This window comes from Coregonus lavaretus (assembly GCF_964263955.1).
Source record: "Coregonus lavaretus genome assembly, chromosome: 20".
Taxonomy (NCBI): domain Eukaryota; kingdom Metazoa; phylum Chordata; class Actinopteri; order Salmoniformes; family Salmonidae; genus Coregonus; species Coregonus lavaretus.
The window spans coordinates 37,444,878-37,457,106 of record NC_140007.1 but is presented as its reverse complement, the minus strand read 5'-3'; the positions used below and the strand labels follow the sequence as shown (position 1 = coordinate 37,457,106).

The 12,229-nt window shown below is 40.6% G+C and overlaps 1 protein-coding gene across 1 annotated transcript in view; it reads left to right on the top strand.

Moving 5' to 3' along the window:
* The first annotated feature begins 9,703 nt into the window (after positions 1 to 9,703).
* The window catches only part of LOC311147495 (coatomer subunit zeta-1-like), a 6,167-nt gene continuing 3,641 nt past the window's right edge, over positions 9,704 to 12,229 (top strand). The window contains exons 1-8 of the mRNA XM_084184234.1: positions 9,704 to 9,993; positions 10,428 to 10,496; positions 10,713 to 10,794; positions 11,082 to 11,173; positions 11,300 to 11,355; positions 11,477 to 11,554; positions 11,764 to 11,815; positions 11,938 to 11,976. Coding sequence (XP_084040360.1) covers positions 9,976 to 9,993; positions 10,428 to 10,496; positions 10,713 to 10,794; positions 11,082 to 11,173; positions 11,300 to 11,355; positions 11,477 to 11,554; positions 11,764 to 11,815; positions 11,938 to 11,976 — 486 coding nt within the window. The 5' untranslated portion in view covers positions 9,704 to 9,975. The remainder of the gene's footprint in view (positions 9,994 to 10,427; positions 10,497 to 10,712; positions 10,795 to 11,081; positions 11,174 to 11,299; positions 11,356 to 11,476; positions 11,555 to 11,763; positions 11,816 to 11,937; positions 11,977 to 12,229) is intronic.

Here is a 12,229-nt window from a genome sequence, read left to right as displayed (position 1 = left end):
GTGAATCCAGGTGAAAGCTATGATCCCTTATTGATGTCACTTGTTAAATCCACTTCAATCAGTGTAGATGAAGGGGAGGAGACAGGTTAAAGAAGGATTTTTAAGCCTTGAGACAATTGAGACATTGATTGTGTATGTGTGCCATTCATAGGGTGAATGGGCAAGACAAAAGAACGAGGGTATGGTAGTAGGTGCCAGGCGCACCGGTTTGAGTATTTTAAGAACTGCAACGCTGCTGGGTTTTTCACACTCAACAGTTTCCCACGTGTATCAAGAATGGTCCACCACCCAAAGGACATCCAGCCAACATTGACACAACTGTGGGATCCATTAATGTCAACATGGGCCAGCATCCTTGTCAAACGCATTCGACACCTTGTAGAGTCCATACCCCAATGAATTGAGGCTGTTCTGAGGGCAAAAGGAGGTGCAACTCAAAATTAGGAAGGTGTTCCTAATGTTTTGTACACTCAGTGTACATCTAATTACTTTTAACTGTACACATAAAAGAACATGGCAGAAGTTTGAAAAAGTCATATTATAAAGTCAGATCCCAGCTCCAAGCCACAGATTATGATTATGTTTTTGTGTCATTGTTCTAAAAGAAATGGAACAAGTTGGTGGCTAACAGAGTCAAGAGAGGTGGGTGTCTACCAGGAATCAGAATGAGAAGGGACTTCCCAACTTCTCAGCTTCCTAGCACCCAGCTCCATACTCACCCACCTCCTAAGGATGCCAGAGAGCAGGCTGTTATTACCCAGACCACAATGGTTTTCACCCTGATTGCAGTTCCTAGCTCAACGCCCACTCTGTGGTGGTGTTTGCAGCAATTGGTCTTTGACATTACATTTACATTTTAGTCATTTAGCAGACGCTCTTATCCAGAGCGACTTACAGTTAGTGAACACATATTTTTTTTATACTGGCCCCCCGTGGGAATCGAACCCACAACCCTGGCGTTGCAAACGCCATGCTCTATCAACAGAGCTACATCCCTGCCGGCCATTCCCTCCCCTACCCTGGACGACGCTGGGCCAATTGTGCGCCGCCCATGAGTCTCCCGGTCGCGGCCGGCTGCGACAGAGCCTGGATTCGAACCAGGATCTCTAGTGGCACAGTTAGCACTGCGATGCAGTGCCTTAGACCACTGCGGCACTCAGGAGTTATCTGACATCTTGGGCAAGTACTTTTCAATTTGTTCTGCATTAAAGTATCTCTTGATTTTGATAATATTTCTTGTCCATTCCCATGATTTGTATAACATCTCTGAGTATAATCCCCCAAATTCACTATTTCATTTATTCCTTTGTCCATGTCCCCTTGGCCCCTAAGCCCCTCACAAACCTTTACAGATGCACCATTGAGAGCATCCTGTTGGGCTGTATCACCGCCTGTTACGGCAACAGCACCGTCCGCAACCGCAGGGCCCTCCAGAGGGTGGTGCGATCTGCCCAACGCATCACCGGTGGCACACTGCCTGCCTTACAGGACATCTATAGCACCCAGTGTCACAGGAAGGCCAAGAAGCTCATCAAGGACCTCAGCCACCATAGCCACGGCCTATTCACCCCGCTATCATCCAGAAGGTGAGGTCAGTACAGTTGCATCAAAGCTGGGACCGAGAGACTGAAAAACAGATTATATCAAAAGGCCATCAGACTGTTAAATAGTCACCACTAACCGGCCTGCACCCAGTAGCCTGCCCTGAACTTAGTCACTGTCACTAGCTGGCTACCGCCCGGTTACTCAACCATGCACCTTAGGGGCTGCTGCCCTATGTACATAGTCATGGAACACTGGTCACTTTAATAGTGTTTACATACTGTTTTATTCACTTCATATGCATATACTGTATTCTAGTCAAGGCCATCCTGTTTAACTATTGCTGCACATATACTATTCTTCAGATATACTACATATTCTATCCATATACTGTCCAAACTGTCTATACATCCCATCACATACATATATACATATATAAATATATACATATACAGTACCAGTCAAAAGTTTGGACACACCTACTCATTACAGGGTTTTTCTTTATTTTTACTATTTAGAATTCAAGGCACACTTAACCAGCATGGCTTCCACAGCATTCTGCAACGATACGCCATCCCATCTGGTTTGCACTTAGTGGGACTATCATTTGTTTTTCAACAGGACAATGACCCAACACACCGCCAGGCTGTGTAAGGGCTATTTGACCAAGAAGGAGAGTGATGGAGTGCTGCATCAGATGACCTGGCCTCCACAATCATCCGACCTCAACCCAATTGAGATGGTTTGGGAGGAGTTGGACCGCAAAAGTGCTCAGCATATGTGGGAACTTCAAGACTGTTGTAAAAGCATTCCAGTTGAAGCTGGTTGAGAGAATGCCAAGAGTGTGAATAGCTGTCATCAAGGCAAAGGGTGGCTACTTTGAAGAATATAAAATATAAAATATATTTTGGGGATACTACATGATTCCATATGTGTTATTTCATAGTTTTGATGTCTTCACTATTATTCTACAATGTAGAAAATAGTAGAAATAGAGAAAAACCCTTGAATGATTAGGTGTGTCCAAACCTTTGACTGGTACTGTATGTATATATATATATATATATATATATATACACTAATGTTCAAAAGTTTGGGGTCACTTAGAAATGTCCTTGTTTTTTAATGTTGTAAATGGCTATTGTAGCTGGAAACGGCTGATTTTTAATGGAATATCTACATAGGCGTACAGAGACCCATTATCAGCAACCATCAGTCATGTGTTCCAATGGCACATTGTGTTTGCTAATCCAAGTTTATCATTTTAAAAGGCTTCCATCTGGCCACTCTTCCATAAAGGCCTGATTGGTGGAGTGCTGCAGAGATGGTTGTCCTTCTGGAAGGTTCTCTCATCTCCACAGAGGAATTCTGGAGCTCTGTCAGAGTGACCATCAGGTTCTTGGTCACCTCCCTGACTCTAGGAAAAGTCTTAAGGGTTCCAAACGTCTTCCATTTAAGAATGATGGAGGTCACTGTGTTCTTGGGGACCTTCAATGCTGCAGTCCTGTCTCTGAGCTCTACGGACAATTCCTTCGACCTCATGGCTTGGTTTTTGCTCTGTCATGCACTGTCAACTGTGGGACCTTATATAGACAGGTGTGTGCCTTTCCAAATCATGTCCAATCAATTGAATTTACCACAGGTGGACTCCAATCAAGTTGTAGAAACATCTCAAGGATGATTAATGGAAACAGGATGCACCTGAGCTCAATTTCGAGTCTCATAGCAAAGGGTCTGAATACTTATGTAAATAAGGTATTTCTGTTTTTTATTTTTAATACATTTGCATTTATTTAATCAATTTTAGAATAAGGCTGTAACGTAACAAAATGTGGAAAAAGGTTAGGGGTCTGAATACTTTCCGAATGCACTGTATACTCCGGATTCCGACATTGCTAGTCCTAATATTTATATATTTCTTAATTCGATTATTTTACTTTTAGTTTTTGAGTATTGCTAAGTATTGTTAGCTATTACTGCACTGTTGGAGCTATGAACACAAGCATTGCGCTAAACCCAGAATACCATCTGCTAAATATAGTATGTGTATGCGACCAATAACATTTGATTTGATTTTAACCTTTTGCATGGCACCCTGCCCACACTGCTCACATCTAACCCTATGTGGATCAAATCAAATCCAATTTTATTTGTCACGTGCCGAATACAACAGGTGTAGACCTTACCATGAAATGCTTACTTACAAGCCCTTAACCAACAATGCAGTTCAAGAAATAGAGTTAAGAAAATATTTGCTAAGTAAACTAAAGTAAAGAATTAAATGAAAAGTAACACAATAAGATTACATAACAATAACAAGGCTAAATACAGGGGGTACCGGTACAGAGTCAATGTGCGGGGGTACAGGTTAGTCAAGGTAATTTGTACATGTAGGTAGGGGTAAAGTGACTAGGGGGGGTATATGTAAATAGTCTGGGTGGCCATTTGATTGATACGGCTATGCCAGAAACACCATTCCTTCCAGATCATTCTAGAATTAGAACTAGGAGTCAAGTGCATGTTCTACTCGTTCTACTCCATGATTAGTACTGTGTTTTTCGCTTCTTCCCCTTAATAGGTATTTTTATTATTGTCACCATTGTGTCATTAGAGAGGAATAGGTGCTGTATTGGAGGTCATGCCTTAACAATCTTAAAACATGATGTATATGATTTGAGCGGAAATAATACCTCACAACTGAACAACATGAGAGCGTTTGTTTCTCCTGGTTGTGGTCTGAAGAAGGGAAAAATAAGCCAGTAGCTGCTTGGAAGAGAGAGGAAAAGAGAGATGACATGGACAGGGTGGAAAGTAGAAATAGTAGTAGTGGTTGTAGTACTTTATTGATACCATGGAGGGGAATGTAATGCATCACCACAAGCATATCAGCAATACATCATGTTCAGGGACATGGGCCAATAGCAATGATGATACTATTCAACATATAACCCAGTCCAATTACTAAGTAAATATCAATGTGTGTTCACTTTGCATGGAAAATGCAAGTGAGTGGACAGTAGACATCGCCCAGCATTGTGCAATGGACGGTGCAAGGCAGGGAGGATGGCGGGACAATGCGATAGCATGGGCTGCTCCCCTCTCCCCACCTCAAGCATAAAACCACAGCAGTTAGCAGCTCCCTTCAGAAGCACTCAACGCTGCTTTTATCAGCGCCCAGCAGAGCTTCCGCCACCCAACATCCTCCCTTCCCTCCTCTGACTTCCCTCTCTCGCTCTGCTTCTGCATCCATGCATGGATGCAGGCACACACGTATGCACATACACACACACACGCACACACACACACACACACACACGACTTCCAATTACTTCGCACCACGCTACGACCATACACATTCCTGTTGTACTTCATTGAAACATTCCTGCTGATAAATAATGTAATCCCATTATTGTTTTAAGTACAGTCATAAAATAATAGCTTTTCAAAATGTGAGGTATGAAAAAGTGACGCTGTATTGTGAAATATCACAAGTAGCCTAATCTGTACATCTTATCATTGGTCATATTGAGACATTACCAATGAAGGCAATGATACTGCAGGTTCATGTTCATCATTTGTTGTTTGTCAGGTGTAATGATTGGTCAATGGCAAACATTTTACTCAACCGCAACACACCGTCATCAGGTTTACTGTAATGATGAATGTGATAGAACTACCAGAGAAAGTGGATATTTGTTATACCAGTACATGCTGTTTGGAGATCCTGTTGTTCAATTTAGTCATCATATTGATTAAGGTGTTAAGTGGTGTGAGCATACTTTAGAAGGGGGCATAATGCAAAAGTGTTGCCTTTAGACTTTACAGTGTCCTTGTCTTAAGATTTTCCATCAGCTACATGAAAACATTTTCTCCTCTAGGTCCCACTACAACAGTGTTTTATTTGATCTTCATTATATACAGTACTTTGTAAAGCTAGTAGCTATAGTTATGGAGGCCCTCTCCCGTCTCTGTGACCTGTCTTACAGATTCAATGCTATTGAATTGAAAGGAAAACCCATTTGCCCATCTTGTATAGAGGTAAATCACAGATAGAACAACGAGACAGATATTTCACTGGATGTTTAAATGTGAAGCATCCGCTTGTCGTTTCCACTCACTACCAAATATGGTAGTGAGAGGAATCCCACTGACGGGCATTGGGAGAAGATGGAACGAAATTGATTTTGACCGACATTCTGAAAATGCTCTCATCGATGAAACATTTTATCTCAATACAGTTTTCTGTTCCCAAAACTAGAATCTGTTATGAACAGAGTGGACTAAGGTTTATAGACTTTACCCTTTGTAAAAGTTAAATATTGCGTTGTTTAGAAGGAGTGCAAAGGCGAATTTAGTTATTGCACACGCGCACTTCACAGAGTAGGCATTCCCTAACGGAAATATACAGATGATGCTAGAACGCGCCAATAGGATCTCGTTGGCTCGTGCTTGGCTCTGCCCCCCTCCTTGCTTGTTCTGCCCACTATGGCTAATTTGTTCCCATTGGAAATGACAGGCTATGGTCTATCTTGGTTTAGTTATAAAGATCTTCGGGTAAATTATTAATACATTTTTGGATTTGGCATGTAAAGTAGCAACAGTCACTGTTGTCATGGTTATATCGAGAATAGTCTATACTGTAAAAACACAGGCAATTCAAGTACGAGAACAGAGGAATCGGTTAAAACCAAAATGTTCTTATACTTCTAACCTACAAGCAATATGGCATTAATTTCACCTTTATTTAACCAGGTAAGCCATTTACAACTGTGACCTGGCTAAGATAAAGCAAAGCAGTGCGATAAAAACAACAACACAGAGTTACATATGGTGTAAAACAAAACATAAAGTCAAAAATACAACATAAAATATATATACAGTGTGTGCAAATGTAGCAAGTTATTGAGGTAAGGCAATAAATAGGCCATAGTGCAAAATAATTACAATTAGTATTAACACTGGAATGATAGATGTGCAAGAGATGATGTGCAAATAGAGATACTGGGGTGCAAATTAGCAAAATAAATAACAATATGGGGATGAGGTAGTTGGGTAGGCTAATTTCAGATGGGCTGTGTACAGGTGCAGTGATCGGTAAGGTGCTCTGACAACTGATGCCTAAAGTTAGTGAGGGAGATAAGAGTCTCCAGCTTCAGAGATTTTTGCAGTTTGTTCCAGTCATTGGCAGCAGAGAACTGGAAGGAATGGCGTCCAAAGGAGGTGTTGGCTTTCGGGATGACCAGTGAGATATACCTGCTGGAGCGCATACTACGGGTGGGTGTTGCTATGGTGACCAATGAGCTAAGATAAGGCGGGGATTTGCCAACATTCCTCTGAGAAGCATTCAACCTTTTAACTGAACAGTTCAAGGCTGCATATTGTGTTTCCTCTCAGACATCAAGGGTCATTTCGAAATCTTTAGTGGTAAAATTGTGAAAAACCATTGCTGCATTGCAAAATGTGTCTGTTAACCACAGGACTGTTGCAAGTGTATTTAAAAAAAATCATATGTTATCATTTAATGCAGGCTATATAATCTATTATATGAATTTACATTTAAGTTTGGAAGCATACATTCTAGGACCTAAATAATAACTTTAATGGCAATGTGCCTTTCCCCTGAAAACAATATTACAATCACAATACTGCTTGCAATAACAGACAGAATTGATGTCCATAACCAAAATAGAGGTTGACACGTAAACACTGATGTCATTCTGAATTGGTCGGAAATAAAGCAGGGAAAACCCCATCAGCAGCAACATCCATGGTTTTCCAGATTGATACTTCCCAGAAGAAACAACCAGGATAATTAGGTTGGTTTAACGTGGGAGGATCCTTAAAAAAACGTTTCATACTTTTTTTTTTTGTCATTTAGCAGACACTTTATCCAGAGCAATTAGGGTTAAGTGCCTTGTTCAAGGGCACCGACAGATTTTTCACCTAGTCGGCTCGGGAATTAGAACCAGCGACCTTTCGGTTACTGGCACAACGCTCTTAACCACTAAGCTACCTGCCGCCCGTCCGAATGTACTCAGACAGACATAGGAGTCAAAGGGGAGATCAGAGGCTATGGCCAGAGAGGAATAAAGTTGGCCTACCTCCATTATTGTAGGCCTATATAATGGTTATATAAAGGTTACATAATGCTGTAATGTAAAACCTAATGTTTGCAGTGGTGTAGTTGAAGAACATGCCCTCAAAGACCATGTCCTTTGGTTAAAGAAATCTAACTGACTTGAGACTTTTATAATACCCCTATATGTGGGATCACAGAGCAAGCTAGTGGTATACCACCACCACTCTGCTTGCTGGAAATGTTACTACCTATCTGCACAGTCACTCCCTGACTTTGTCTTGATTTGGTAGAGTCAGCTCCTCCAACCACAAACTTTGGCCCCTGACCCTGATACCTAATAACAATTAAAGCCTGCATAATACATAATATGAGCAGGTAACCCGATTTTTTAATTTACAGTAACAGAAACATTACATTCAAAGTATATTCTCTCAAGTATTGCATCTAATTAGAATGGTCTGGACCAGTGCTTGACTTGATTGAAATAGGTGCCTGTACTCATTTTGGGTGCCGGTACTGTTTATATTTAGGTGCAGGAGCTCCACAATGCTTTTGAGCTAATATTCTATAAGAGGTTACAGGCGCTCTAGCAGTAGAACATTTGAGGTGCTTGTACTCAGCTCCGGTGAGCTTCTGCCCAAGTCAAGCACTGGTCTGGACCAATTGTGTATATAAACCCTCGATTGTTGATGCTATGTATTGGTCATTGAGAGGCTTTGAAGCCACCGGCCGGCCATATTGGCACTCCCCAGTAGGAGCAATCCGCCATAAGAATGAATGGAATTCTACAGTAGTTCAATTAAACGTTTCAAGGACAAAATTACATGTATTTGAAGCTGCAATATCTAACATTGGCAATCTGACTAAATGCACATAGAAATGAGAGTTATAGATCTGTCATTCTCATTTAAAGCAAGTCTAAAGGCTGGTTTATTGACGTCTGTAGACAATTGTATAGCGACATCATGAACATTTTATTGCCATCAGACATCAAACTTGTCGTTGTCGAATTGAAAAAGTATAAACACAAAACGACAGCCTCTGCTTGACATCAGCAGCCCGCTGCTCCAAATACCATACGTTCTCTATTTTAACACCAATAAACCCATCCATTAAAAACTGAATTCAGTAAATGTCAACCTAGGAAGCCAGGCAACTAAAAGCAATTTTCTAAACAATGTTTTGATTTGTTGCTAGTTAGCTAGCTAGCTGGCTAGCCAGTTCAAATAATGACCAGAGTATAGCTGACAATGTCTTAACTTTAGCTTCATTTTATTCATTATTACAGGAAAATAAACCCACAACAACATAATTATTTACAATGTAATGGCGACCTTACAGAAAATACCGTACTGCCACAGTGTGACTAAATAAAAGTAGGTAATTCTATCTGAAAATATTAGAACTCCTGCATATCTTGTCACTGGAGGATTTGGTCTGGTTGCTGTGGCAGTCCGTTAACAGTCGCAGACGCTTAAAGTTTTTTCAAGTCTGTGCAACAAGGAAACTGACAGTGTCCACGACGGTCTACAGACATTCCACTGGAGTATAAATTAAATGTCGTTTTGACCTACTACACTTGTAGCAATCATTATCTACAGACATTTATTTTAATTTTATTTTACCTTTATTTAACTAGGCAAGTCAGTTAAGAACAAATTCTTATTTACAATGACGGCCTATACCGACCAAACCCGGACAACGCTCATTAGACCAAGTATAAACTGGCCTTAAGAAGCAGTAGATCTGTTTTTTTGTGGGATATTTCTATGCTTTCCGTTCTTAAGTTTCGTTTTTGCATCTTTTATTGAAAATACAATATTTTTGTTTATGGAAAAATATATTTATCAGCGGTTTAGATGGTACATTGATTCTCTACATTATACTTGCTTGTTTTATCACATAAACTGAAATTAGGACATTATTAGAATTTTAGCAACCAGGAAATGGCGGAGCGATTTCTGCATAGTGCACTTTTAAGTATTTGTGTAGTTGTAGTGGGGACAGTAACATTAGTAATCTAAAAAATGTCCAACTCTATGGAAAATGCTTCCAAAATACTTTTTACGCAACTGTGGGGGAGTGCCAAGATGGAGGCACGGTGGCTTCAACACAGCACCCACTATTGTCATCTAGTGTGTCTATATATTATTGGACCGGGCTGGTTGACTTGTACCAACAATTTTTATAACTAAGCCATTGTTCTATCTGAGCTTGTACTCTGTCCTCAATACAGAATGGGCGGTGTCATAGCGGAGCGTTTTGATTGATGCGGATTATCATCCAATGGAAGAGGACATAAACATTTAGGCAGCTAACTAGGAAGTTTGCTAGCTAGCAATTTTGCAAAGAAGATGGATACGGGAATGCTGGTAACGTTGATGTTTTAAAAAAAACAGTTTTTATGTTGTATTTCCTGATTCGATTTTTGTTGGAAGTTTAGCAACCTTTGCAGGAAATAAGATTAGTGTGCTTGCTGCCTGTTGAGAATTGGGAAGGAGCTGTTAGCTAGCTAGCTACAGACGGCAACGTTAGCTGGCGAACTCACCACCCGCTGTTTTAGAGAACTATCTAGCTAGCTAGCTAGCTAGTTACAACAGTAACTTGAGTAAATCTACTATCTCTGGTTACAATGTTTAGCTACTAGGAATAGCTATTAACGTAGTAATGACACATGTTTCCGTTAGTGAATGTCAATTTTTTAGTTAACTAGCTAGCTAGTTTGCCAACGTTAGCTAGCTACTGTGTAGTGATGATGTGTAATTTATTTGCTAGCCAGTCATGTCTGTGTGTATCTGCCCAACAGGAACCATCTTTGTACACCGTGAAAGCAGTCCTCATTCTGGATAATGATGGAGAACGACTTTATGCTAAAGTAAGACTTTGATAAGAGTGTATTACTTAAATATGTGTTAGTGCTGGACTGGAACAAAAGCCTGCATACACCCAATAGCTCAGGGCCAAAGTTGGTGAGCCCTGCTATGTAACGCATTATGTAATACCCAGCTGCATTATTAGCCTACCATATGAAATGTACTAACAACAATTAGTTGTGGTTTCACCCCTCTTTTTATTAATGCTTTATTAACAGTATTATGATGACACATACCCTTCAGTGAAGGAACAGAAAGCCTTTGAGAAGAACATCTTCAGCAAGACACACCGGACTGACAGTACGAAATGCATTTGAATACACACACATGAATGCACACATACACATGCTTTCAGGTCAGTGAATAGTGTTTTACCTCAGTTTTGTTCTGTAACTATGGCTGCGTTTACACAGGCAGCACAATTCTGATATGTTGTCCACTAATTAGTCTTTTGAGCAATCAGATCTTTTCACATCAGATCATTTTCAGAGTTGATCTAATTGGTCAAAAGACCAATTAGTGAAAAAAATTCAGAATTGGCCTCCTTGTCTAAACGCAGCCATTGTCATGTTTCTGTACCTACTCAGGTGAGATAGCTTTGCTAGAGGGCCTCACAGTCGTCTACAAGAGCAACATTGATCTCTTCTTCTATGTCATTGGAAGCTCACATGAAAATGAGGTAATCATATTGGAAGGACTTGATTGGAAACATATAATGAATAAATTGTTTAATTTCAGTGCAGTGCACCCTGCCATGCTCTAAATGACATTTTTGTTGTTTTTGTGTTTTGTTTCCCTCCAACAGTTGATGCTAATGGCTGTTCTAAACTGTCTGTTTGACTCACTGAGCCAAATGTTGAGGTGAGATCTATGGCTGTTCTAAACTGTCTGTTTGACGCACTGAGCCAAATGTTGAGGTGAGATCTAAATCTTACATCACATATTTTGCCATCTTTCATAATTCTGTCATCTTTCTCTGTAGGAAGAATGTTGAGAGGAGAGCTCTACTTGAGAATATGGAAGGTCTCTTTCTCGCTGTGGATGAAATTGTGGATGGGGGGTAAGTTCCATATCTTATAATTTCTCATTTTTATTTTAGATTGGATATTGACTCTAAATGAATTACCACTGCATATTTTCAACCATCCAAACCAATAAGCATGGTTGTATGATTTTGGTGAACCACAGTCATAAGACGGCTGTGGTCTGGTCCAGTGTGGCCATCTCTTTGCACAGTGTGAGAGTGATGACAAGCTTCTCCCTCTACAGAGTGATTCTGGAAAGTGATCCTCAGCAAGTGGTCCACCGCGTGGCACTAAGGGTAAGTAAGGGTCCCTTTTCTCCTCTTCCCTCCCCTCCCTAGAAAACACTCTTCACTCAACCCAGTGGACCCTAATGTTCTGAGTGTGGTTGCCTAACCCCACTATGTAATATCTCCTACAGGGGGAAGATGTGCCTTACTCAGAGCAGACTGTCACCCAGGTGAGTACAACAGCCCTAGTTACCTCATTCATCTCAGCATACTACATTGTTCAGTGTGGATCATGCTCCATAGCACCCTAGTCCCTATGTAGTGCACTAATTTTGACCAGGGCCCAGCCTTACAAGCTTAAGAGCTGGGTCCAATGTCCTAGCCTGGAAATCCAGACTGAATCAAACTACAGTTCACCTCACTTGTTTCACTTTACAAATTTAGTGACAGTGGAGTAAAACAAAACAGAAATAGAGCTGAATT